The sequence below is a fragment of the Lepidochelys olivacea genome, assembly GCF_965140295.1.
Source record: "Lepidochelys olivacea isolate rLepOli2 genome assembly, chromosome: 9".
NCBI classification, from domain to species: Eukaryota; Metazoa; Chordata; order Testudines; family Cheloniidae; genus Lepidochelys; species Lepidochelys olivacea.
The window spans coordinates 63,554,099-63,581,903 of NC_140419.1; the positions used below are offsets into that span (position 1 = coordinate 63,554,099).

A 27,805-nucleotide genomic window follows, 5' to 3' on the forward strand; every position below is an offset into this window, starting at 1 on the left:
AACTCTCATATCGCTACCATTATTTTCTTGGAGGTCTCGCATCAAAGCCATCCTGACTTGACCCTGATTAACTTATGAAAGCACAACTCAAGATGGTGTGGCTGAAGAACAGAGAGACTCTGGTTCTAGCCACACTACACGTGTGCATCTTGACCTGAGCAAGAAATACCAATTTTGATTTCACTGAGTTGCACATTAAGGTTCTGTGACATATAGTCATAACGTCCTTTATTTTTGTATATGACACTGAGAAATAGTCTTCTAAAAGTGGTGGAGATGCCATCTCTGGTAAACTATATAACTAGACTGGAGAACGTACTGAAATATATTGCAGGGAATAGCCCTACACAGGTCCCTAAGAATTGACTGACAAGGTTATTTATGATTCTGTAAGGACCATATCATTTGAGAACAAGAAATTTCTAAGTGGGTTCGAGCAAAGGAGCAAGGAGACAAACAAAAATTAATAAGGTTGAAAGACAATGGTGTTAAAAAAACAACAACCCTCAAGATTCCTTATATCAGAACTCTTGTACTGAGGATTACCTAGGCTATGAAAGTTTAGACGTGAGCTGCTAGAATTTGGCTTTTGACGTCTACCGAGCTATTAATCAATCCTACATCACTGGATGTTAGATGTATTCCTAAAACTTGGGAAATCATCTTCTATCATATAGATAAGCAGATTTAATTGTTTGATTTAGATGCCTAACTTTAGATACCCGAGTTTGTACATTTCAACCAGGACTTTTAAATGTGTATATAATCTCTCTTTCCCCCCCCCAAGAGCCTATCTCCAAAACTCAGCTACAGATAAATTCTACTGTGGCCGGTTCATCTATTGAATTATCCTGCAAGGTGCTGGTTGGCAAAGTGCAAGCTATTGATTGGAAGAAAGATGGGAAGCCCCTACCCAGGAACAGATGTTACTGGTTCTCTGAAAACTTCAGTCTTTTGTACATACCAGAAGCACAGAAATCAGATTGTGGATCCTTTTCTTGTAATGCCAGCAGTGATATAAACTGGCAGGAAACCTCAGTGAATTTGACCATTGAAGGTAAGTGTTGTATTAGCATCTTCGACTGCAAACACTTGCCATGGCTAGTGCCAAACTTGATGCTTAGTGGTGCCACATGTTACCCTCTTCAGGTTGCAGATTAGATTAATGAAATGCTAATCTCTCATATTCTTCTCCCCCTTTCAGAGTTCCTAGGCTTAATTCTATTAACCATCCATGCAAATAACACAACCTTAGAAAGTAAAATTGCATAGAGTGATGTTAGAAGATCCTCTTTGGATAACGTTACAAGTCTTTTGCTATGTGGTAGCAACAATGCATACAGAAGGCCCGAAGGGTTAGCACGGGGCCTGGCGCCACACTCATTACCACTTCAAAAGTTATTTTTCCTCTCTTGGTATCCTGCTGTTAATTGATTTATCTCGTTAGACTGACCTCACACTTGCTAAGGCAACCTCCACCCTTTCATGTATTTATATGTGCTCCTATATTTTCCACTCCATGCATCTGATGAAGTGGGTTCTAGCCCACGAAAGCTTATGCCCAAATAAATGTGTTAGTCTCTAAGGTGCCACAAGGACTCCTCCTTATTTTTGCTGATACAGACTAACACAGCAACCACTCTGTTACTTTTCATTGTATCTCAAATCCAGGCTAGAAGATTCACCCCCATTTTAGTCTTTGGGACACTGAACTGAACTGCAGATAAAAAGGAAATTGTACTTATGTAACTCACACACCTTCTGGGTGTGGTGTTCTGTCCCATCTAGTGGCACCAAGACCACTTACAGAAAGATTAATGAGTCTGCTTTACAGTTTTGGTTAACAGCCGTATGGCTTTTAGCTCATGCAGTAGAGGCTCATGCCCTAAACTCCAGAAGTCCCAGGTTCAGTCCTGCCTGCTCACAACCAGGGTCTATCAGTGTTATACTTGCACTGTCCTTCAAGCAGAAAGAAAGAGCAGGGAAAACAGAACAGCTTTCAGTCCTCCTGAGCCCCTTATGTTCTCAGCTTTCAAGTGATGGTTTGGATTTGTGTTGTCCATATTTTAGGTATCATGCCTTCACTGAAGCATGCACTGAAAATTTCTACTGTTGTTCTTGTTATTGCAACAACATTGGCTGCTGGATCTGGATTGGGCTTCATTATCTTGTGCTGTCAATCAGAAAAGAAAAAAATTAGTAAGTATTTCAGCTCATTTCCCTTGAATCTTTGACAGCATGTAAATAGCAAATAAACCCAAAATGTGCTTAATTTCTTCCATGTATGAAAACGTAGGTGACAGAGTGGAGTTGAAGGCAAAAAGGTATGTGGTCTTACGCCTGTAGCAGGATACTTCAGTTATCTTCACTATATGTCAGTTTTCATGTTCACATCTGATTAGATTTCTCTGAGAAATTCCAAAGCTCCTGGGCATCTTCAGTACTCCAAGGACAACATTTCCCAACCTGGGCTCCTAACGCCAGGGTCTGAAATCCATATGGAGGCACCTAAATGAGTGACCCGATTTTCTTTCATTAGTGCAGAGCAGCCAGCAGCTCCTACTGATGTCAGTAGAACCTGTGTTGCTTTCTTATAAGAACATAAGAATGGCCATACTGGGTCCGACCAAAGGTCCATCCGACCCAGGATCCTGTCTACAGACAGTGGCCAATGCCAGGTGCCCCAGAGGGAGTGAACCTAACAGGTAATGATCAAGTGATCTCTCTCCTGCCATCCATCTCCACCCTCTGACAAACAGATGCACCCACCATTCCTTACCCATCCTGGCTAATAGCCATTAATGGACTTAACCTCCATGAATTTATCCAGTTCTCTTTTTAAACCCTGTTATAGTCCTAGCCTTCACAACCTCCTCAGGCAAGGAGTTCCACAGGTTGACTGTGCGCTGAATGAAGAAAAACTTCCTTTTATTTGTTTTAAACCTGCTGCCCATTAATTTCATTTGGTGGCCCCTAGTTCTTATATTATGGGAACAAGTAAATACCTTTTTCTTATTCACTTTCTCCACATCACTCATGATTTTATATACCTCTATCATATCCCCCCTTAGTCTCCTCTTTCCCAAGCTGAAAAGTCATAGCTTCTTTAATCTCTCCTCATATGGGACCCGTTCCAAACCCCTAATAATTTTTGTTGCCCTTTTGTGAACCTTTTCTAATGCCAGTAGATCTTTTTTGAGATGAGGGGACCACATCTGTATGCAGTATTCAAGATATGGGTATACTATGGATTTATTTAAGGGCAATAAGATATTCTCAGTCTTATTCTCTATCCCTTTTTTAATGATTCCTAACATCCCGTTTACTTTTTTGACTGCCCCGCTGCGCACTGCATGGACGTCTTCAGAAAACTATCCATGATGACTCCAAGATCTTTCTCCTGATTAGTTGTAGCTAAATTAGCCCCCATCATATTGTATGTGTAGTTGGGGTTATTTTTTCCAATGTGTATTACTTTACATTTATCCATATAAAATTTCATTTGCCATTTTGTTGCCCAATCACTTAGTTTTTGTGATATATGATGATGATGATACGGATCTCCTTGGTAGTCCTTTGAGATCTTCTGATGAGGCCTTTATTATTATGACTCCCATGCCAATGCCCTATCCACCAGATCCTGTTGCTTTAACTTATGTTAAATACTGATCGGCCTTTCCTTTCTCTCTCTTCCTCTCTTTCCCAGGTCATTTTAGTATCAAACTCCTCTGGGTTTCTCTTTAGCGGATGGGCTACTCCACCTCATGCTGGTATGAAGCAACTTTCACCCCAGGCCTCTCAACAAAATACAGAGCTTATTCCTAGTATGGCATGGAGGTCCCGTAAACCTGCCCCACTTCCAGATTTCTTTTTAATTACACGCATACTAGGCTATAACTATGTCCTCACTTCTTTACAAAGTGAGAGGCCTGGGCACAGCAATATTTTAAGGTCCTTTCCTCTTTAATTCTCCTATAACTGACTAATAGATTGGGAGGTCTGTAACTAATTAGGCTGTGTTAATAGAAGTTCTTTTTAATATGAACTGGCACCACTCTCCTCTTGCGTGTGTGTGTATACTGAACTATCTCCATTCATCCCTTTGATAAACGGGATCTCTTCTGAGCTGCAAGGTTTTGCCTTATTTTAGAATCTGGTCCAACCTTTTCAGCACTTGAGGCCACATGCTAGTTTTGGGGCACCTCCACGGGCCATATATGGACATATGTGCTCTATAAAATGGCATCTTCCATGCAGCATGACCTTGCGTGTACAGTGCATGCAAGGTCATGCTGTGTGGAGGATGCCATTTTGCTCTACATGATCATGGATCATGATCTGGGATAGAGGACACAATGTTATACAGCAGGTCCACTGGCGATGGGGGTGGTGATGTCACTCACTAATGTATCTGTTGCTTTCGTAGCAGGAGAGCTGTGGAGATGGCCTGTCGTATTCATCCATGGGCTTGTGTGTGTCTCGGCCATCCTGATGTTCACTGCTGCTGTCTTCTGGATATGGGAAGAAGGTAGGCCCACCTTGGTTCTCATACTAAAGGGTATAAATGCAGTGAACGAAGCGGATGGAACAGATTGCAGAAGGAAACATACTCTTAGTCAAAGGAGCAGGTTCAGCCCTAGACACAAAAAGCAAAAGCACCTTATTAATCTCATACCTGGAAGATTCAGAGGCAGGATGTCACCCTGTCGCTATAGCATGGGTTATATGGACTATAGAATCATAAAATCAGCAAAAGGGGAGAAAGGGCAGAAAAGGCAGGAGGCCACTGTACATATCCGAGATGGGAGATTTGAAATTAAAGCTCCATACAAATTAAAGCTCTAACCAGCACTTACTTCCAGAAGATGGCAACCACTTTTTCATCCCGAGGTGCCTCCTTTATCTTACTGCAGCCAATGATCCAAACTTTTCCAAGCTGTTTCCGTAACATAGATGGGGCTACATGAGGATATAAATCACAGCACTCATAGGCCCCTCCCATGTCCTGAAATAGAGTCAAAGAGCCACTAGTAAATAAACCTGGCTTCCCCACTGGGGTAGAGAGATATGCCCCTAAGATAAGTGCCCAGGTCTCCAATTTTATTATAAAAACCAGAAGGAAGGAAGGAAGGACGAGAGAGAAAATCAGTTCCAGCCCTTCCCATGTTGTCGTTCTGGCCCCAAAGCAGGACAGTATCAATATTCTGGTCAGCACTTAAACACAACTTCAAACGTGCACTTAAATCCCACTGAAGTAATCGGGACTTAAACTTGTATTTAAAGCTAAATATGTGCCTAAGTCCTTTTGTAAACTGGCATCTCTCTGACCCCTTCCATACCACCACATCTGCTTGGGACCCCCATTCCTTAAACCTGCACCGTGGTCATGCCACACAATTAATAACAAGGAACTTTGGTTCTGTCGGTCCCTTATTAGCTTAAACAGACTTTTAAAGATAGATTAACGTTTTTTCAATAACTTTTTTTCCCTTGTTACATCCCTGCAGGGTGGAATTAAGGTTGGTTGGGTGCTTTAACTGTATGTTTCCACACTCTATCATGTTTGGTTGTTTTACGTCTAGCTTTAAGTAGGAATCTCTTGGGTCTATAAAGCTTTTGAGGATGGGATGTTTATTATGATACATATTCTCATCCTTAACTCCAGCTGAACATGTTTTGGCTGGCAGTTATTAAACCACAATGAAACAGAATTAACCAAAACATCCCTTCTGTCATCATAACTAAGACCCAGTCCTGCTACTACTCCATCTTGGCAGACCTCCAAGGGGACTCCTTGTGGCTGCAGGGGTCTGCCCAGGCAGAGTGATTTGCAGAAGCAGGACCTAACTGTAGGTACAGCAATTCTAGTTTCATTCCCTATTTCTCCACAGGTCTCACCACAGCCCTTGTATTGTATATGTTTTTCCTCACATGGGTGATCATGGTAACACTTCTCATAAGTGTGGTCTTGGCAATTTGTCCCCAACACCTTGGGATATTTAAAAAGAAAACAAGTAAGTAATAGGTTATTTGTGCATGTACCTATATATCTGTGACATTTAAGAAAAGGTTAGACAAACATCTGTCCGGGATGGCCTAGTTGTAGTTATTCCTGCCTCAGTGCGGGCAGATGGACAAGAGGATCTCAAGGCCTCTTCCAGCCCTACACGTCTATGATTCTCAGAGTGAGTGGTGTAGCTGTAACGTATTGTAGCGATTATCATTGGTTACACGATACATTTCTTGAAATGCTGAGCTTTGTTGGCACAGTTGGCCTGAAGCATGACAACTAGACTCCCCCAGTTAGTGGCCTTAGGCCTGTTTTTTTCCAATTCCAATTGTCCTCATATGCGCTTAACACTGTGCTCTACCTGTGGAAGGTAACAGACTTCTGGGTGCCCACCAGAGATGCTAGGTACGTACTCAGGCCGATTTGCCTCTCCCACGGCTGCATTACTACTTTTATCACGGTAGCACAATGAGAGCTAGTGTAGGTCTGTCTCCTCAAGTTGGGAATCTCACCTCCAACTCAGAGTGTAGACGTAGCCTATATGTTGAGGGCGAAGTTTTGGCTGTCCGTGAGTGTGGCTAAAGGGAGAAGAAGGAACAAGGAAAATTTCCCCCCCAACCCCCCATCTTTAAAGGAGCCAGACGCAATACTGACCCAGCAATAAGCTGTGCAGTTGGCTAGCGTGCCTGCAGAATCCCATAGCCAGCAGGACTGTGACGCTGCAATTTCTCTCCTTATTCTTCTAGCACCCTTTGTGTGGTGTAAGTATAAACCCGCTCATTTCATGCATATTTTAAAGACTTTTAAAACAAATCTCACTGTTACAGCATAACACCTCCTGAGCAGCTGCTAGTATTTGGCAGCAGATGAAGTGCACTTTGTACCTTTCCCCCTTGCTGGCTGATACTTAGTAACGTTTGCCCATAACTGCTTTGCCTTATAATGTTAAACAAAGAAAACATATGTACAGAGCGCTTAACATCACATAAAATGTTACAAAACTCAATAAACCATTGCAGACCTGTTAACTCCTGTTGATACTTGCTGCACTGAAGTCTCATGAGCGAGCGGAGACTCACCATGGGTCACCTCTAGAATCAGGTTTCAAAGGCTTTTGCAATTGAACAGAAAGCAGGAATGATTCTATATACAAGGAGAAGAAAAAAACAATCTCGATCTACATTCAATTGTGTCAATCAAATATGGCAGCATTTTATTATTTCTTTTCTCTTTCCAAGTGTACCGCGTCATTCTGGATACTGCAGCTCTTGGGGGAGTGATTCTGGTTGTGGTGTTTGCCATCTTCCTTATACAGAACATCCAGCAACTCCAAAGTAAGCCTCCGTCCTTCACGGATTAAAATTTATACTGTGTGTTTTCCTGCAAAAATGCATTTTTTTAAAAAAGGGAATTTATTTATATTTGGTGCAAAATAGAGATTTCAAGTTCCCCCTGCAGCCCAAGAGGCTGAGAATCTCCATAGCACTAAATACTACAGGGAACTTTGGGCATAGCGTGTCCTCCCCATCTCCAGCCCTGTCCCCGGCCAGCCTTCTACGCCAGGGCTTGCAAAGAGGGTGTGGTGTTCTGTCCCATTTAGTGGCACCAAGACCTCTCAGAGAGAGTTAAAGCCAGGCGGCTTTTAGCTCACGTGGTAGAGTCTCATGCACGAAGCTCCAGAGGTCCCTGGTTTGATCCAAATGACCAGAGTCTGTTGGTGTTACATATGCACTGCTGCATCAGGAGAATTCTTCTCTGCCAGCTGCAGGGCTTTTACAGCCCCCGAGTCCCGGCCCTTGTGAAACTTTCCCCGAGCAAATAAACTAGTGACATGGTGTTTCATTCCTTTCTTCTTTTGACCTCCAGGACAAGGCTGCTCACCATTTTTTGACAGCAGAGCTGCCACCCTTATCTCTGCTGCAATTTCTCTCCTTATTCTTCTAGTGTCCTTTGTATGGTGTAAGTATCAACCCTGCTCATTTCATGCATATTTTAGAGATTTTTAGAACAAATATCACTGTTACAGCATATTGCACCATCCATTTTAAATATTCCTTATTTCCTCTGGGAGTTATAGAGAAAAAGGATAACTTTATAAAGTAAATTAGAAGGCAAGGGGAAGTAGATGAACTATACAGCCCATCTACCATCATTTAGTGCGAGGTGGAATAACAAATATCTTTTTAACTTGGAATCTTCTTTGGGGTTAAAATTATAAATATATTTTTATACATATCTCAGGCCTCCCCTAAAGTGAGATTCACCCCATGCAGAGCTAGCAGCAGGGTCTGTGTGTCACCGATGTCCCACTTACGCTCTGTAGCTCTAACTCCCAACTATTCCCAGAGCTGGGCAGTCCAGGCTTTTTCCTTCACCTTCGCTCCTCACAGCTCCTTCTGCTTACACCCTCACTCCCCCATGCCTCAATGCAGCACAGTAGGCAGGGGTAGGAGGCCAGTACAGCTGCTTCCCAGTCCTAAGGCAGCACATTTCACCCCCAGGAAGAGGCCATGGCATGAGGGAGATGGAACCAGTAATTACAAAGCAATTCTGGGAGAGAAAGAACTGAGGGGAACACTGGATCATGGTGGGAAGAGCCAGCTGATGGGCAAAGAGAGGCAATAGCGAAGGGGAAAAAGAGGTTGGTGACAATTACATGGTGTGCTGGTGCTGTTGGTTATGATTTCCTTTGGGAGGGACTAGGAGAGATTGCTGTTGATCCTGTTGTGATGGGAGGGGTCGGATCCCTTCCAGCACAAAATGATTTTATTGCCAGAGCTGCTAATACATGTTTGTATGATGATATAAATCCTCTAGCTTCAAAGCATATAGACTTCATTTTATCGGAACACGGAAATAATAAAGGAGACGCAGGCAAATATGACTTTGATTACACCAAAATGCCAAAAACAAATCACTTCAGCCATACCTCTTCTTTACAAAAATGTTTTGCAAATTTTACTGTTTTCTCTAGTATTGCGGAAAGACAATAGTCTCCTGGAATTTGGCTCAGAGAACCACGCTCAGATCCCATTTTCTGAAGGGTTCTAGTTTCAATCTCATACCATAGAGGCTCCAGTGACTTTCTCGGTGTAACATCTTTTCTTTCCACTGGGTTTGATGTTTATATAAAACACTAAGCAGGGGTTAATCTGTCTATGCTTTCCAGATCACAGGAAGAAAAAAAGCCAAGGAAAGGATCAGCAAGAAGGACAGCATGCAGAAGTAAGGATGCAGTTGTTATACCAATAAAATAAAAACCAGCAGGATCTTATTAAAGGGGAAAAGGGAAAATGCCACATTTATTGTGAATACAGAAAGAATCATAGTAAGCAGTTAGTTATAGCTATAACATTCCATTCAATCTCATATTTATTCACACATTCATTCATACACACACACACACACAGGTTCTGCAAGGTTGTTATCATAGTTACCAGCCTTAGAGTTGCTCATGCCAAGCCACTGGCCAGTTGGCCTGGACATGAGGAGGGAGCAGGGCCTTGTCAGATGCTCATCTGATGCTCCTGGAAGTTGGTTTGCAGAATCAGACCCCAAAGTTCTCACTTTTTAGAGTCCATTTTTATAGGAATTTCTTCCTATGCCAGTCTATGGGAATTGCTTCATCATGCTGTTGCTGAATCAATCAGCAGATGATGGCTCCGTGCTGCCAGATGTTATCTTGTTCTTTGCTTCTCCTGTTCTTGAGGTTGTTGGGTAGATTCCAGTCTGCCCTCTGGGGGTCCTCTGGTTATTTCCACTTGATGTCTTCTTCAGCCGAGGGACACTGGATTCTTAGGCTGGCAACTCCCTGATCATTCAATTATTATCCACACCAAGCATCCATCCACATACATCCTCTATCTCTATTTTAATCACAATTGTTAACAAAGCGAGATGAATACAACAAAAGGGTGGGGAGTCTCTGGGTGCTGTTTCTGTTGTTACAGCGTATTGCTTTGAGTCTCTCTCTGTGTGAGTAGTTGTTGTTACAAAGAATTGCTTTGAGAACAGACTCTGTCTTAGAATGTACTAACACAATTAGCAGCTTGCAAGTTTCACACATAGAGGGAGAGAAACAGTATCAAAAACCAAGGGACCTCTTAATTAGTAATACCCTGGAATTTAAACTATGGGGAATCAAACTCATTTGTGATTTTAATACAGAATTTCTTTAATATCCATAAACCTGGAAATCCTGGGTGCCCCATCATCTCAGGCATTGGCACCCTGACAGCAGGATTGTCTGGCTATGTAGACTCCCCCTCAGGCCCTACGCTACCAGCACTCCCAGCTATCTTTGAGACACCACTGACTTCCTGAGGAAACTACAGTCCATCGGTGATCTTCCTGAAAACACCATCCTGGCCACTATGGATGCAGAAGCCCTCTACACCAACATTCCACACAAAGATGGACTACAAGCCGTCAGGAACAGTATCCCTGATAATGTCACGGCAAACCTGGTGGCTGAACTTTGTGACTTTGTCCTCACCCATAACTATTTCACATTTGGGGACAATGTATACCTTCAAATCAACGGCACTGCTATGGGTACCTGCATGGCCCCACAGTATGCCAACATTTTTATGGCTGATTTAGAACAACGCTTCCTCAGCTCTCATCCCCTAACGCCCCTACTCTACTTGCGCTACATTGATGACATCCTCATCATCTGGACACATGGAAAAGAAGCCCTTGAGGAATTCCACCATGATTTCAACAATTACCATCCCACCATCAACCTCAGCGTGGACCAGTCCACACAAGAGATCCACTTCCTGGACACCACGGTGCTAATAAGCAATGATCACATAAACACCACCCTATACCGGAAACCTACTGACCGCTATTCCTACCTACATGCCTCCAGCTTTCATCCAGACCACACCACACGATCCATTGTCTACAGCCAAGCTCTATGATACAACCACATTTGCTCCAACCCCTCAGACAGAGACAAACACCTACAAGATCTCTATCAACCATTCTTACAACTACAATACCCACCTGCTGAAGTGAAGAAACAGATTGACGGAGCCAAAAGAGTACCCAGAAGTCACCTACTACAGGACAGGCCCAACAAAGAAAATAACAGAACGCCACTAGCCATCACCTTCAGCCCCCAACTAAAACCTCTCCAATGCATCATCAAGGATCTACAACCTATCCTGAAGGACGACTCATCACTCTCACAGATCTTAGGAGACAGGCCAGTCCTTGCTTACAGACAGCCCCCCAACCTGAAGCAAATACTCACCAGCAACCACACACCAGAACCACTAATCCAGGAACCTATCCTTGCAACAAAGCCCATTGCCAGCTGTGTCCACATATCTATTCAGGGGACACCATCATAGGGCCTAATCACATCAGCCACACTATCAGAGGCTCGTTCACCTGCACATCTACCAATGTGATATATGCCATCATGTGCCAGCAATGCTCCTCTGCCATGTACATTGGTCAAACTGGACAGTCTCTACGTAAAAGAATAAATGGACACAGTAGAGGGAGAGAAACAGTACCAAAAACCAAGAGACCTCTTAATTAGTAATACCCTGTAATTTAAACTATGGGGAATCAAACTCATTTGTGATTTTAATACAGAACTTCTTTAATATGATCCAACACTTTACTCCAGAAAATATTTTCACTGGACTTTGAAAATATTCTCATTGGTTCCCCACAGTACAACAAAAACTGAGAGATCCCTCAATTCAACCAGAACTTTTTTGAGCTTCCAATACTTCAAAACACTTTACAACTGCTTGTGTAAATATATAAAGTTACACACACACAGGACTATTGTTTAACATTTCACAGTAAAACACCACATCTCTTTAGGCCAGGCAGGGAAGAATTTCACATGCAATTGAAAAGCTGAGACTTTCTGGAAGCAAAATGTAATGAAATAAGAACGGACTGCAGCCAGGATGGTGGGATCTGCTGCTTTTCCAGTGGCACTCTGCATTTTTCATGACCTGGCAGAGAGGAGTTCTGAATTTTCATCTGCTCTGGATGACAAGGTGTCATAAATATAAAGGGAAGGGTAAACCCCTTTGAAATCCCTCCTGGCCAGGGGAAAGCTCCTCTCACCTGTAAAGGGTTAAGAAGCTAAAGGTAACCTCGCTGGCACCTGACCAAAATGACCAATGAGGAGACAAGATACTTTCAAAAGCTGGGAGGAGGGAGAGAAACAAAGGGTCTGTGTCTGTCTGTATGCTGGTTTCTGCCAGGGATAGACCAGGAATGGAGCCTTAGAACTTTTAGTAAGTAATCTAGCTAGGTATGTGTTAGATTATGATTTCTTTAAATGGCTGAGAAAAGAACTGTGCTGAATAGAATAACTATTTCTGTCTGTGTATCTTTTTTGTAACTTAAGGTTTTGCCTAGAGGGGTTCTCTATGTTTTTTAATCTAATTACCCTGTAAGATATCTACCATCCTGATTTTACAGGGGGGATTTCTTTATTTCTATTTACTTCTATTTTTTATTAAAAGTCTTCTTGTAAAACACTGAATGCTATTTCATTGTTCTCAGATCCAAGGGTTTGGGTCTGTGGTCACCTATGCAAATTGGTGAGGCTTTTTATCCAACATTTCCCAGGAAAGGGGGGGGTGCAAGTGTTGGGAGGATTGTTCATTGTTCTTAAGATCCAAGGGTCTGGGTCTGTAGTCACCTAGGCAAATTGGTGAGGCTTTTTACCAAACCTTGTCCAGGAAGTGGGGTGCAAGGTTTTGGGAAGTATTTTGGGGGGAAGGACGCATCCAAACAGCTCTTCCCCAGTAACCAGTATTAGTTTGGTGGTGGTAGCGGCCAGTCCAAGGATAACGGGTGTAATATTTTGTACCTTGGGGAAGTTTTGACCTAAGCTGGTAAAGATAAGCTTAGGAGGTTTTTCATGCAGGTCCCCACATCTGTACCCTAGAGTTCAGAGTGGGGGAGGAACCTTGACATGGTGGCACAGTGGTGGGATTAACCTGAAATCATTTTGAGATCCAGTTGAGATTTTTTGAACTAGAAATACAGATTTTAAAAAGGAATTTTTAGGAAGTCCAGAAAGCAGCTTTGAAACTGAAAGCAGCTTGGTTTCTCTCTGCTTTGTGGCCAAGCAGAGACAAAAGGGGATTATCTTGTGAATTGCAGGTTTTCTTTGCCTGGAGGCAGGGTACTTAACTCCTGCAGGGAAATTCACAGTCTTCCAACCCAGAGGTTTTTTTTTTTCTTTTCTTCCTAAAAGTAAATAGGGGGTGTGTGCTCTACCCATTTGCCTGGAGACAAAAGTGGCAGGGTTTTTTTTAGGATTTTGATTTTTTTTTGTTTTACAAGGAGCACAGGTTTGAAAAGAAATTTTTTTTCTTTGGGCTGGGTAAGCAGGTTTCCAAGTAGTTGGAGGTTTTTTGCTTTAATTTGGGCCCAGAGCAGAGACAAGGGAATTGTCTTTTTCTGTAGGCTGACAATCACTATCAGAGAATAGGTATTCTATTCCAGCACAGCAAAATTTTACAGCCAAGTTTTGTTTGTTTATTTCTAAACCTCGGGTGTAAAGTTAGTTAAAAACAGAGAGGTTAGAATGGCCAAATCCTCAGCTCGACTACAGCTGGAATTAGCCAAATTTCAGGCTGAGGAAAAACAAAGGGAACATGAAAGACAGATAGAACTCATGCAGCTGAAGAAGGAACAAGAAAGGGAGGCAGAACAACACCAAGAGGCTGCCCACAAGAGGGAAATGGAGGCAAGGAAGCATGTGGAGGAGGAGAGGGAAAAAGAGAGGAAGCATGTGGAGGAGGAGAAGGAAAAAGAGAGGAAGCATGTGGAGGAGATGGAGAGGATAAAGGCCCAGCAGAATATACCAACAAACCCTAGCAATCCTTCTCCAGGTACCACTTCCCATCCCAGAAAGTTCCCCACCTACAAGGCAGGTGATGATACTGAGGCCTTCTTAGAAAACTTCGAAAGGGCCTGCCTTGGGTACAACATCTCTACTGACCAATACATGGTAGAGCTGAGGCCGCAGCTCAGTGGACCCTTAGCTGAGGTGGCAGCTGAAATGCCTAAAGAACACATGAACAAGTATGAACTGTTTAAATCCAAGGCGAGAGTCAGAATGGGGATAACACCCGAGCAGTCTCGTCGGAGGTTCAGAGCCCTAAGGTGGAAACCAGACATGTCATTTACCCGACATGCCTACCACATTGTAAAACATTGGGATGCCTGGATATCAGGAGCAAGTGTTGAATCTCCAGTAAATTTGCCCTTCCTAATGCAAATGGAACAATTCTTAGAGGGTGTTCCTGAGGAAATAGAAAGATACATCCTAGATGGGAAACCCAAAACTGTAATTGAGGCAGGAGAAATTGGAGCCAGATGGGTGGAGGTGGCAGAGAAGAAGAAAACTGGTCGCAGTTGGAGCGGAGACCAGAAGGGACCACCCCAGACCACACCCTATTACCGGGGGCCGCCCAAAGCCCCACCTACCTCCCAAAGAACCCTCCAGACCCCTTATCGTCCCACCACCCTGTTCTCCAGCAACCCTCCTCGCCCCAGTGACCCGTCAGCTGGACGATGTTTTAAGTGTAACGAGCTGGGGCATGTAAAGGCCAACTGCCCCAAGAACCCCAACAGATTACAGTTCATTGCACCGGAATCACACCAGAGGTCCACAGGCCCAGATACCTCCCAGATACCCTTGGAGCGGAGGGAAACTGTGAGTGTGGGTGGGAAGAAGGTCACCGCGTGGAGGGACACCGGAGCACAAGTGTCAGCTATCCATGCTTCCTTAGTGGACCCCAATTTAATCAACCCAGAGATCCAAGTGACGATTCAACCCTTCAAGTCCAACTCTTTCAATTTGCCTACAGCCAAGTTGCCTGTCCAGTACAAGGGCTGGTCAGGAATGTGGACTTTTGCAGTCTATGATGATTATCCCATCCCCATGCTGTTGGGGGAAGACTTGGCCAATCATGTGAAGCAGGCCAAGAGGGTGGGAATGGTCACCCGCAGCCAGGCTAAACAAGCCGTGAGGCCTAGCTCTGTTCCGGAAACTTCTATCAGGACCCAGTCAGAGGTGATGGACCTGGACCCCAGGCCAATGTCTGCAACAGCAGTAGTGGATCCAGTCCCAGAGACCCAGACGGAACCAGTCCCAGAACCGGAACCAGCCGAACAACCAACACCAGACCCCGTGTCAGCACTGAATCCAGTACTTGCAACCTCAACACCAGAGGGCCCCACCGAACCTGAACTGGCAGCAGCCGATAACCCTACACAAGAGGCTCAGCCGGAGCCTGAATCCCAACATAGTGCACCAGCGGAGAGCGGTTCACAGTCAACAGAAACAGCTCCATCCCCTATATCGCTTCCAGAGGGACCAAGCCTAGGTCCACAATCCCATGAGGAACTGATGTCTCCAGCATCAAGGGAACAGTTCCAGACCGAACAGGAAGCAGATGAAAGCCTCCAGAGAGCTTGGACGGCGGCACGGAGCAACCCACCGCCTCTCAGCTCTTCTAATCGATCCAGGTGTGTTGTAGAAAGAGGACTTTTATACAAGGAAACTCTTTCTGGTGGACACCAGGAAGACTGGCATCCTCAGAGACAGTTGGTAGTTCCAACTAAATACCGGGCCAAGCTCTTGAGCTTAGCCCATGATCACCCTAGTGGCCATGCTGGGGTGAACAGGACCAAAGACCGTTTGGGGGGATCATTCCACTGGGAGGGAATGGGCAAGGATGTTTCTACCTATGTCCAGTCTTGTGAGGTGTGCCAAAGAGTGGGAAAACCCCAAGACCAGGTCAAAGCCCCTCTCCAGCCACTCCCCATCATTGAAGTTCCATTTCAGCGAGTAGCTGTGGATATTCTGGGTCCTTTTCCGAAAAAGACACCCAGAGGAAAGCAGTACATACTGACTTTCATGGATTTTGCCACCCGATGGCCGGAAGCAGTAGCTCTAAGCAACACCAGGGCTAAAAGTGTGTGTCAGGCACTAGCAGACATTTTTGCCAGGGTAGGTTGGCCCTCCGACATCCTCACAGATGCAAGGACTAATTTCCTGGCAGGAACTATGAAAAACCTTTGGGAAGCTCATGGGGTAAATCACTTGGTTGCCACTCCTTACCACCATCAAACAAATGGCATGGTGGAGAAGTTTAATGGAACTTTGGGGGCCATGATACGTAAATTCGTAAATGAGCACTCCAATGATTGGGACCTAGTATTGCAGCAGTTGCTCTTTGCCTACAGAGCTGTACCACATCCCAGTTTAGGGTTTTCCCCATTTGAACTTGTATATGGCCGTGAGGTTAAGGGGCCATTGCAGTTGGTGAAGCAGCAATGGGAGGGATTTACACCTTCTCCAGGAACTAACATTCTGGACTTTGTAACCAACCTACAAAACACCCTCCGAACCTCTTTAGCCCTTGCTAGAGAAAACTTACAGGATGCTCAAAAAGAGCAAAAAGCCTGGTATGATAAACATGCCAGAGAGCGTTCCTTCAAAGTAGGAGACCAGGTCATGGTCTTAAAGGCGCTCCAGGCCCATAAAATGGAAGCATCATGGGAAGGGCCATTCACGGTCCAGGAGCGCCTGGGAGCTGTTAATTATCTCATAGCATTCCCCACCTCCAACCGAAAGCCTAAGGTGTACCATATTAATTCTCTAAAGCCCTTTTATTCCAGAGAATTAAAGGTTTGTCAGTTTACAGCCCAGGGAGGAGACGACGCTGAGTGGCCTGAAGGTGTTTACTACGAAGGGAAAGGTGCTGGTGGTGTGGAAGAGGTGAACCTCTCCATGACCCTTGGGCGTATGCAGCGACAGCAGATCCAGGAGCTGTGCACTAGCTACGCGCCAACGTTCTCAGCCACCCCAGGACTGACTGAACGGGCATACCACTCCATTGACACAGGTAATGCTCACCCAATTAGGGTCCAACCTTACCGGGTGTCTCCTCAAGCTAAAACTGCTATAGAACGGGAGATCCAGGATATGTTACAGATGGGTGTAATCCGCCCCTCTGAAAGTGCATGGGCATCTCCAGTGGTTCTAGTTCCCAAACCAGATGGGGAAATACGTTTTTGCGTGGACTACCGTAAGCTAAATGCTGTAACTCGCCCAGACAACTATCCCATGCCACGCACAGATGAACTATTAGAGAAACTGGGACGGGCCCAGTTCATCTCTACCTTGGACTTAACCAAGGGGTACTGGCAGGTACCGCTAGATGAATCTGCCAAGGAAAGGTCAGCCTTCATCACACATCTCGGGCTGTATGAATTTAATGTACTCCCTTTCGGGCTGCGAAATGCACCCGCCACTTTCCAAAGACTTGTAGATGGTCTCCTAGCGGGATTAGGAGAATATGCAGTCGCCTACCTTGACGATGTGGCCATATTTTCGGATTCCTGGGCAGACCACCTGGAACATCTACAAAAAGTCCTTGAGCACATAAGGGAGGCAGGACTAACTGTTAAGGCTAAGAAGTGTCAAATAGGCCTAAACAGAGTGACTTACCTTGGACACCAGGTGGGTCAAGGAACTATCAGCCCCCTACAGGCCAAAGTGGATGCTATCCAAAAGTGGCCTGTCCCAAAGTCAAAGAAACAGGTTCAATCCTTCTTAGGCTTGGCCGGTTATTACAGACGATTTGTACCGCACTACAGCCAAATCGCTGCCCCACTGACAGACCTAACCAAAAAGAAACAGCCAAATGCTGTTCAGTGGACCGGAAAGTGTCAGAAGGCCTTTAACAAGCTTAAAGCGACACTCATGTCTGACCCTGTACTAAGGGCCCCAGACTTTGACAAACCGTTCCTAGTAACCACAGATGCATCCGAGCGTGGTGTGGGAGTAGTTTTAATGCAGAAAGGACCTGATCAAGAATTCCACCCTGTAGTGTTTCTCAGCAAAAAACTGTCTGAGAGGGAAAGCAACTGGTCAGTCACTGAAAAAGAATGTTATGCCATTGTCTACGCTCTGGAAAAGCTACGCCCATATGTTTGGGGACGGCGTTTCCACCTGCAAACCGACCATGCTGCACTAAAGTGGCTTCACACCGTCAAAGAAACTAACAAAAAACTTCTTCGGTGGAGTTTAGCTCTCCAAGATTTTGATTTCGACATCCAACACATCTCAGGAGCTTCTAACAAAGTGGCTGATGCACTCTCCCGTGAAAGTTTCCCAGAATCAACTGGTTAAAATCGTCCTTGAGATGTGGAAAATATTGTTAGTCTTTATGTACTTGGTAGTATATTTAGAGATGCATGTGTCTTATTAACTCTGTTTTCCTAGAGCTCCAGGAAGAAATCCCAGCCAGTGTTTCACCCTAGCTGAGATTTGGGGGGCGTGTCATAAATATAAAGGGAAGGGTAAACCCCTTTGAAATCCCTCCTGGCCAGGGGAAAGCTCCTCTCACCTGTAAAGGGTTAAGAAGCTAAAGGTAACCTCGCTGGCACCTGACCAAAATGACCAATGAGGAGACAAGATACTTTCAAAAGCTGGGAGGAGGGAGAGAAACAAAGGGTCTGTGTCTGTCTGTATGCTGGTTTCTGCCAGGGATAGACCAGGAATGGAGCCTTAGAACTTTTAGTAAGTAATCTAGCTAGGTATGTGTTAGATTATGATTTCTTTAAATGGCTGAGAAAAGAACTGTGCTGAATAGAATAACTATTTCTGTCTATGTATCTTTTTTGTAACTTAAGGTTTTGCCTAGAGGGGTTCTCTATGTTTTTTAATCTAATTACCCTGTAAGATATCTACCATCCTGATTTTACAGGGGGGATTTCTTTATTTCTATTTACTTCTATTTTTTATTAAAAGTCTTCTTGTAAAACACTGAATGCTTTTTCATTGTTCTCAGATCCAAGGGTTTGGGTCTGTGGTCACCTATGCAAATTGGTGAGGCTTTTTATCCAACATTTCCCAGGAAAGGGGGGGGTGCAAGTGTTGGGAGGATTGTTCATTGTTCTTAAGATCCAAGGGTCTGGGTCTGTAGTCACCTAGGCAAATTGGTGAGGCTTTTTACCAAACCTTGTCCAGGAAGTGGGGTGCAAGGTTTTGGGAAGTATTTTGGGGGGAAGGACGCATCCAAACAGCTCTTCCCCAGTAACCAGTATTAGTTTGGTGGTGGTAGCGGCCAGTCCAAGGATAACGGGTGTAATATTTTGTACCTTGGGGAAGTTTTGACCTAAGCTGGTAAAGATAAGCTTAGGAGGTTTTTCATGCAGGTCCCCACATCTGTACCCTAGAGTTCAGAGTGGGGGAGGAACCTTGACACAAGGCATCTAAGAACACAATGTCTCCAACGCCATGCCTGGCCATCAGTGCAATTCTGACATCAGGTTAGATTGTAGAGGGTGGTAATACTCGATTTCTTGCCCAGCCCCCTGCAATTCAGCAATAGCCTCTTCGTCTTGGAAGGAATTGTATCTCATACAGAAACACCAATGCTAGTTCTGGCTGCACCTGTTTTCTTCCTGGAGCTGCTCTCATCAAGAACTCTTGTTCCCTCTGCTGTCCGAGGAAGTGTCATACATAGGCTCCTGAAAGATGTCCCTTTGTTGTCCAGGCCTGGAGGTCAGGTGTGAAGAAATCAAAGGTGCAGCACAGGAGAGCAATTAACACACAAAAAATCATATTGCATTATCAGAAAGAGATTAATTTGATTTGCCGCCAAACTATGCTGTCACCTTCCTGTGATATTGTTAGTGACAAAATTAACCTAAAGGGTTTTAAAACCATGCACTGAAAGATATCAGTATTTTTAAAAAATATGAACTCAATTTAAAAGATAAAACTACTTCTAAAACAGCAATATAAATATAATCCAAAGCAAGGAACGAACAACTTATTGAATTAAGAAATAGTGCTTATGGTGCCAAATTTGATTAAATGTCAAAGGATAGCTGAGGCATTGGATAAATTGCAAGTTCCATTCACCTAAAAGTTTAGGGCTTGAGATTGCTTCCTGTTGGAGAGATATTAACTGAATCCTGGCTTGGGCTAAATACATTTCAAACTTGAATATTATGCAGTCAACAGGTAGCAATCTCAAATTATTACAATTTATTATACTGAGCTATACTCTTTTCTCTCAAACTAGCGCTCAGCGTGGCTATTGTGAATCCTTCTGCTCCGAACTCTCTGCTCATGTACTCCTACAACACGGGACACCCCCTAATCCCAAACTTCCTGATATGTTAGCCAATTTTTTCCAATCAGATTACAGAGAACTACACCAATGAGAGATGAATACAGTTGTGGCTCAGTCCCAGGGCTCCCTAAGTTGCTGGAATAATTCTAGCTCATCATAAAGACTCACATTCAAACCACATTATTACATAAATAAATGCGAAAGGTACATTGAAAATGGTACATATTGTATTAGAGAATAATAATGCTGAAGTGTTAGAATCATTCAGAAAGAAGTTGGTCCATAGAGCTGTTCTGTGAAATATGTTTTGTTGAGTTACTCCCCGTCCTTGTTTGTTCCCAGGACTCACTGGAGAGCAGAGGTGTTAGTTAACGTGAAGACAGTCTTTTGAAATTTCCTCTACCTTTCTCTTCTTAGGAATTTGTTCCTATTACCACATCCCCATATAATCTTATGGCCAGATCCCCGACAGTGGCTAAATTCTGCTCAGAATAACTGAGGGGAGTAGGCAGGAAAAGTGGCTCTAATCCCCCTTTCAACTCCCCTGATCCTGTAGGATGTTGGGGGATGTTTTGGTCTTTGGCATAAGGATGGCTTTAAATTATACCAGTAAGAATTATGCCCCTACAAGTGCAGGTTAAGATACTGGCACAATAGATACACGCCGAAGGGCACAGCTCCTGAAGACACCTGATAACATCAGAATCTTAGCAGTTGTATTTTAAAAAACAGATGTCTATCCCTCATGGTTGTGAAGAAGAGCTTGAAACATGAGTCTAGTGTAACTGATACAGTGATGCTTGCCCGAGTTTGCAGAGACCCTATAACCATAGGCCTGTGGACTTGTCTAGATGAATAATCAGTTAGTGGCAAGTTAGGGCATAAATCTATCCCACACTAGCCTGCTGGCCATCAAGTGTCTGTGCAGACCATGCTACTGCACACTAAAATTTCCGTGGTGCCCATTGACCTACTCATGTTCCAAAGCAGAGTACCCCAAAGCACTCCAGGGAACTGTTAGTGAGCAACCACAGGGTCCATAGGGACCGTTAGTGTTTGGCCAGCTAGCAAAAGCTAGGATCACACCCCAGCTTGCTGTGCACTAACTGTTTGTCTAGACAAGACCTGACAGGCATGAACTGCCCCGTTCATCTCAGTGGAGTGTTAACTCTGAGATCCACTGTTCTTGTGCTGACATCACCCAAGGGTTCCGATGTGCAGGGGGCCCCTTGTTGCTGCCACCTTGCATGGTTCTGGGGGCGATGGCAAGGCCTTCATACTCAGGATATATGCTTGAGTGGGTGGGGAATGAACCTTCCCTCATGCAAGGTAGGCCCCAGAGGGAGTGGTGATCCAGGGACTGAGGAAGCTGTATCCTGCCAGAAGAGGAGATGTAGTGGGCTCTCTGCCAGCCCAGCAGATTGCTCTTGCTTGAGTGACACCTGCCACTGTTATCTCAAGTAGGGTCAGGGGCATGGTGGGACTCCAAAGGGACCTGAATTGCCTTAATCTGGCCTTTATCCCCTAGAGCCACTCTGTCAGCCAGGGATCACTGGAGCACAAGGTGCTCCAGCCCCATCCCCTCCTGCCATTTTCCTCACCTTAGGTGGAGCAGGTGGCAGAGAACTGGCCATCCCAGCTTTTAAAAGACCTGAGGATTCTTCTACATCTGAGGAAGCCCCACCTGGCACTTCAGGGCAGATTTCTGATGTGGGCTGCTCCCTGAACACCACAAATTGGTGGAACGAGAGCTATTTATGGTATCTTTAGTGCATGGTTTTTCTTTGTGTTCATATAAAGGCTGTAATGTGTATCATGATGACAAATTTTATTTATTCTTATTCTAGGTTTTACAGTCCTTGGATGGCCAGAGCTGCAGAACTGACCAGCCAGCAAGCATGGTTGAAGTGACATTTGAGGCAAAAGTTAACATAGCAGAATAAATTTCAAACATTTTCATTGCTTTTCCTATGTAGGATATGTTAGGATATAGATATTCAGGCCTGTCTGTAAAGGCCTATACTTTAAGAATTTAGCTGTGTTCTTATCACTTGGCTAGTTATAGAGGTATAAAAGAAAGAAAGAATCAAAATCACTGTCTGCCAGTGTACGGTCCTTCTCTTACTGTGACAGTCTGTAGCCCTGTTCTTAGGCTAAGGCCTTTGGCTAAGCAGCAGAGGCAGCCATAAACTGGGAAGCGAGGGGTCACATCCTCACATTCCAAACTAGTCACATTGAAATAAGGTGCTATTGGGCTGTTAGGAATACAGTCCTGTCCTGATAGTGCCTATCACCTCCAGAGAAAGGGAAGTGCCTAGAAGATGTAAAAGGAAACTTAGTTTGATAGCATCCTGTCTGGCAAGAACTCACTTATCAATAGCTGGGATGTGAAATCCTCATTTCTGTGTTTGTTCTATCACTGTAATCCCCATTTCCCCATTGTTTGTCTGTATAATCTCTGTCTGGTTCTGTGATTGTTTCTGTCTGCTGTATAATTAATTTTGCTGGGTGTAAACTAATTAAGGTGGTGGGATATAATTGGTTAAATAATCATGTTACAATATGTTAGGATTGGTTAGTTAAATTTCAGGAAAATGATTGGTTAAGGTATAGTTGAGCAGAACTCAAGTTTTACTATATAGTCTGCAGTCAGTCAGGAAGTGGGTGGGTGGGTGAGTGGGGGAAATGGGAACAGGGAATGGGGGTCGGGAAATTGGAATCATGTTTGGCTAAGGGCAGGAATGGGAACAGGGACACAGGTGTAAGGCTCTGTGGTGTCAGAGCTGGGAATGGGGACACTAAGGAAGGAAACTGGAATCATGCTTGCTGGAAGTTCACCCCAATAAACATTGAATTGTTTGCACCTTTGGACTTCGGGTATTGTTGCTCTCTGTTCATATGAGAAGGACCAGGGTAGTAAGTGGGTGAAGGAATAAGCCCCCTAACAGATAGAGTTAAATGAGGCTCCAGAAGCTGAAAGCCAGGAATGAAAGGTATGTATCCTCCAGGTCAGTGGTTCTCAGGTGGGATTACAAGGCAGTATTTAGTGTATCAGAGCTTAGGATGCACCATGGTTTCTGTTTAAAACTGAATTTTTAGTGCTCCCTCCAAACAAAGGTACAATGATCTGCTTGAAATTTGGAATGCTCATTCAAGACCCAGGGTACAGTTTGTAATATAGATTTAGAGTCTCGTAGCCATGTGTTTGTGACATACAGCCACCCTCAAAACAGGACCCATGAAAATAAGCTAGTTTTTGTATGTGAAGAGATACCTGGAGGGAAGGTGATCTCTCCTCCCCCAAGAATACTTTGTTGCCTAGAACAAAGTCACTTACTGTAGGAGGAGGAATAGAATCTAGAGGTGAGAACCTGGCTCTGTTGAAGTCAAGGGGAGTTTTGCCACTAGGTTCAGGATTTCACCCTAGGTCTCTGCTAGGGGCAAGTCTACACTAGAATGCTACATGGGTGCAGCTGCACTGATGCAGCTATAGCAGATCTGGTGAAGACGCGCTATGCCGACAGGAGAGCGCTCTTCCATCAGCATAATTACTCCACCTCCGTGAGAGGCGGAAGCTATGTCGGTGGGAGAGCATGTCCCACTGACACAGTGCTGGTATGGACAGTGCTTAGGGTACCCTAACTTGCGTGTCCGGGGATGTGTGTCTTTTTCACACCCCTGAGCGATGTAAGTTACAGCAACTTAAGCAGTAGTGTAGACCAGCCCTATGATACACCTAAGCATTATTCTCACAGCTAGAAAACTTTAAGAATGTGCCAAATCACTGTGCTTGACTGCATACACTCACCAACAAAGCACCGAGAACACAGAGCTGAATTGGCCAAACTAATAATTGCATATGATGTGTAGTGCAGCAAACAAGGCAAAGGCCTGCAGGAAGAGATGGTTAGAGCATTGTCCTGGGATCCACAAGAGCTGGGTCCTGTTCTGGGCTATATCACAGGTTTTCTATAGGACGCTGGGGAAGTTAAGCCGGCACTTTGAAAGTTGTTGCTGTCCCGAGGTGAGTGTGGAGAGCTACCCTGCCCCCACAATCACTGTGATATTCAGGAAGGAAGATGGCTGTGTGTTTAAGATACTGGATTAGGACTCCAAAGAACTGTGTACAACTCTGGGCTCTGCCACAAACTAGTTCAGTGACCTTGGTGAAGCCACACGGGGCCTGATTTTCCAAAGCGCTCAGGGGGTTGGCTGCAGAGCACTTTGCAAGTCTGGTCTTAAATTAGGTACCTCAGCGTGAGCTGAACTCCATGGAAAATCTGGCCGCAATTGTTGGTGCCACGTACTTGAAAATCTGGTTCTTAATCTCAGTGCCTCAGTTTTCCTATCTGTAGGCTATATTGGTGTTTCAGGGGCCTGCCCATCCTATGAGATTCATTTGGAGTTTAGGAGCCAGAGGGAGTTTGCTTGACTAAAAATTGAAAAAGCACGCTCAAGAACACAGCCCCAACCTCAAGGATCCCCCTCCAGCAGGCTGCACCATGACAGGTGAACCTGCAATACTTTCCCTTTGGACCAGCCATAAAAGGAACACAGTTTCCCTTAATATCCAATTAAAAAGCCTACTTCTAGGCATAACTTCTTCCTGTACAAGTTCAACAGGCGACAGAATGCTCCTGATCACACCATTCTCCCCAAATACAACAGGTTCACAGCAGTTTTCCTTGCCCCATCCTGGGACATCATTTCCAGCTCATCTTCCCAAGAGGGTCTTTAAGCAGTCTGTCCCCAGACTTTCTGCCCTTGTTCCATGGCTTCGCTATCCAGGCCATCCACCTGAGCACACCCCGATTCACTTCTTGCCCATGACACATCTCCTGTAGCCCCATGTCAGGTCTCCCATGAAAGAACTCCAGCAGTGAACATTCCCCAGGCCTCCTCCTCGTACGTCCTACCCTTACTGCTGGAATCTGCCCTCCAGCATCAACCCTTTTGTTCAGGCTCAGCTTCCCCTGACCACGCTGGTTCTCCTGCTTGATCTTAGGGGCCTTTACACAAACTCTCCTGTAAGTCAACAGGGGTTCCCCAGATCCGGCCAGACATCACCAAGAATGTTCTTTACGATGGTGCTCTCCTCTGTTGCTTGTTTCTCTCCAGGCCTCTTTTCCTTCCTCCAGAGTACTCACCTGTCCCTTTCATGCCTGACTTCTCCACTGTCTCACTCTCTTCCCATTTATATGGCCCAGGTGCCTTCTCTTCAACCTACCTAGGGATCAACTGACAATCACAGATGAACTAGTCACTGCTCCCTCTTAAAGGTGCAAGTACCTGTGACAGAGCTCAGAATTTTGGAGGGTCATTCTCCATTAGTGACTGTATAGGGTGACCAGACAGCAAATGTGAAAAATTGGGACGGGGGTGGAGGGTAATAGGAGCCTATATAAGAAAAAGACCCAAAAATCGTGACTGTCCCTATAAAATCGGGACATCTGGTCACCCTGTGTTTGTAAGACATGAGATGATACAACTAAGAGGAGAAAAATACATAGGGGACATTTGTGTATTTAGAAGTATTCAAGAATTTAAAGTGGCTAGGCTTGGTCATTCAGTAGAAGGCTGAGGCTTGCACTGAATAACCAACATGTTTCCACTTGGGGATCTCATGTAAACATTGTAAAAGTTTGCTAAGCTGAGAACAAGGGCAAGGAAATGCATGTGTTGTTCAAAGCACTGTTAGGATATAGATATTCGGGCCCGTCTGTAAAGGCCTGTACTTTAAGAATTTAGGTGTATTCTTATCACTTGGCTAGTTATAGAGGTATAAAAGAAAGAAAGAATCAAAATCACTGTCTGACGGTGAAAGGGCTTTCTCTTACTGTGACAGTCTGAGGCCCTGTTTTTAGGCTAAGGCCTTTGGCTAAGCAGCAGAGGCAGCCATAAGCTGGGAAGTGAACGGTCACATCCTCACATTTCAAACTAGTCACATTGAAATAAGGTGCTATTGGGCTGTTAGGAATACAGTCCTGTCCTGATAGTGCCTATCACCTCCAGAGAAAGGGAAGTGCCTAGAAGATGTAAAAGGAAACTTAGTTTGATAGCATCCTGTCTGGCAAGAACTCACTTATCAATAGCTGGGATGTGAAATCCTCACTTCTGTATTGTTTTGTCATTATAGTTCCCACTTTGCTATTGTTTGTCTGTATAATCTCTGTCTGGTTCTGTGATTGTTTCTGTCTGCTGTATAATTAATTTTGCTGGGTGTAAACTAATTAAGGTGGTGGGATATAATTGGTTAAATAATCATGTTACAATATGTTAGGATTGGTTAGTTAAATTTCAGGAAAATGATTGGTTAAGGTATATTGAGCAGAACTGAAGTTTTACTATATAGTCTGCAGTCAATCAGGAAGTGAGTCGGTGTATGGGTGGGGGAGATGGGAACAGGGAATCTGGGTAAGGAAATTGGAATCATGTTTTGCTAAAGGAGAAAATGGGAACAGGGAATGGGGGTAAGAAAATTGGAATCATGTTTGGCTAAGGGCAGGAATGGGAACAGGGACACAGGTGTAAGGCTCTGTGGTGTCAGAGCTGGGAAGGAGGATACTAAGGAAGGAAACTGGAATCATGCTTGCTGGAAGTTCACCCCAATAAACATCGAATTGTTTGCACCTTTGGACTTCGGGTATTGTTGCTCTCTGTTCATGCGAGAAGGACCAGGGAAGTAAGTGGGTGAAGGAATAAGCCCCCTAACAAGCACAATTTCCTGATCACAGGCAGTAGTCTATATATTCTAGTTAAACTCCTTTACAATGTGCTTGTTGTTCTTTACAATGTAGTTCTACCTTGAAAATAGACTATATAAAAGTTGCACCTTTATTCAGCAGTTCTCCCTTTTTTCCCCCTATAAACTGAGCACATTTGATAGGAAATCACTGAAGTTACGTCTACACTGCAATAGCCCCCCGTACCGTGTCACAGAGCCCAGCTAAATTGACTTGAGCTTGCGGGGCTACAAATAGCTGTGTAGACATTGAGAGTCTGGGCTCTGAGACCCAACCCTCTCACGGTGTTTCAGAGCCCAGGCTCCAGCCTGAGCCCCACGAGCCCAAGCCAGCTGAAGACATGCTGTGGGTCTTTTATTGCAGTGTAGATGTACCCTGGGAGTCAAAGTCACTTTTCAGAGTAGAATCATGTTCTGCTCACCATGCTTAATGTACCCCAGGGGCTGGTAATGGATTGATAGAAGGTACAAGATTTCACGGTTTGAGAATTTGGAAGATCAGGTGGGAAAAACCTCCAAACTACCTGTCAGCTTCACTGGCAAATGGGTTTAGAAGACTTATATAAAAGTTTTCTTCAGACTTCTTTCCAAATATTTTCTTCAGAATAACTTTTTCATCTTCATTCTTTCTCTACTGAGGTAAATGAAGAATTCATTCCCCAAATTCATTCAGTCCTGATCTTTTTCACACCTTTCTCTCAACTGATCTCGATCAGGGTCAGAAATAGTCCAGTTTTCTCCAAAAAAATCTCAGTTTGAGCTAGAAATGGATCTGCAGCTTTGCTGCTCAAGCTTATGGTAAGTATGAGTGAGAGTGGGAGAATGTGTGTGTTGTGTTGGGACAGTTAGTTTGTGCAGGTAATAAATGAAGGGTGTATGCTGTGGTGAGGGGCTGTGTGTGTT

At 44.4% G+C, this 27,805-nt stretch overlaps 1 protein-coding gene across 5 annotated transcripts in view; it reads left to right on the forward strand.

Annotated features, from left to right (window-relative positions):
• The window catches only part of LOC311526479 (uncharacterized protein), a 40,161-nt gene extending 17,389 nt beyond the window's left edge, over nucleotides 1-22,772 (forward strand). For 3 of the 5 annotated variants that reach the window (XM_084639576.1, XM_084639574.1, XM_084639575.1), the window contains 8 exons: nucleotides 788-1,057; nucleotides 2,071-2,199; nucleotides 4,427-4,528; nucleotides 5,892-6,014; nucleotides 7,249-7,344; nucleotides 7,877-7,969; nucleotides 9,180-9,235; nucleotides 22,008-22,772. In XM_084639576.1, coding sequence (XP_084495702.1) covers nucleotides 788-1,057; nucleotides 2,071-2,199; nucleotides 4,427-4,528; nucleotides 5,892-6,014; nucleotides 7,249-7,344; nucleotides 7,877-7,969; nucleotides 9,180-9,235; nucleotides 22,008-22,103 — 965 coding nt within the window. In that variant the 3' untranslated portion in view covers nucleotides 22,104-22,772. The remainder of the gene's footprint in view (nucleotides 1-787; nucleotides 1,058-2,070; nucleotides 2,200-4,426; nucleotides 4,529-5,891; nucleotides 6,015-7,248; nucleotides 7,345-7,876; nucleotides 7,970-9,179; nucleotides 9,236-22,007) is intronic. The other 2 variants (XM_084639577.1, XM_084639578.1) reach the window with 2 other exon arrangements.
• The last annotated feature ends 5,033 nt before the right edge of the window (nucleotides 22,773-27,805 follow it).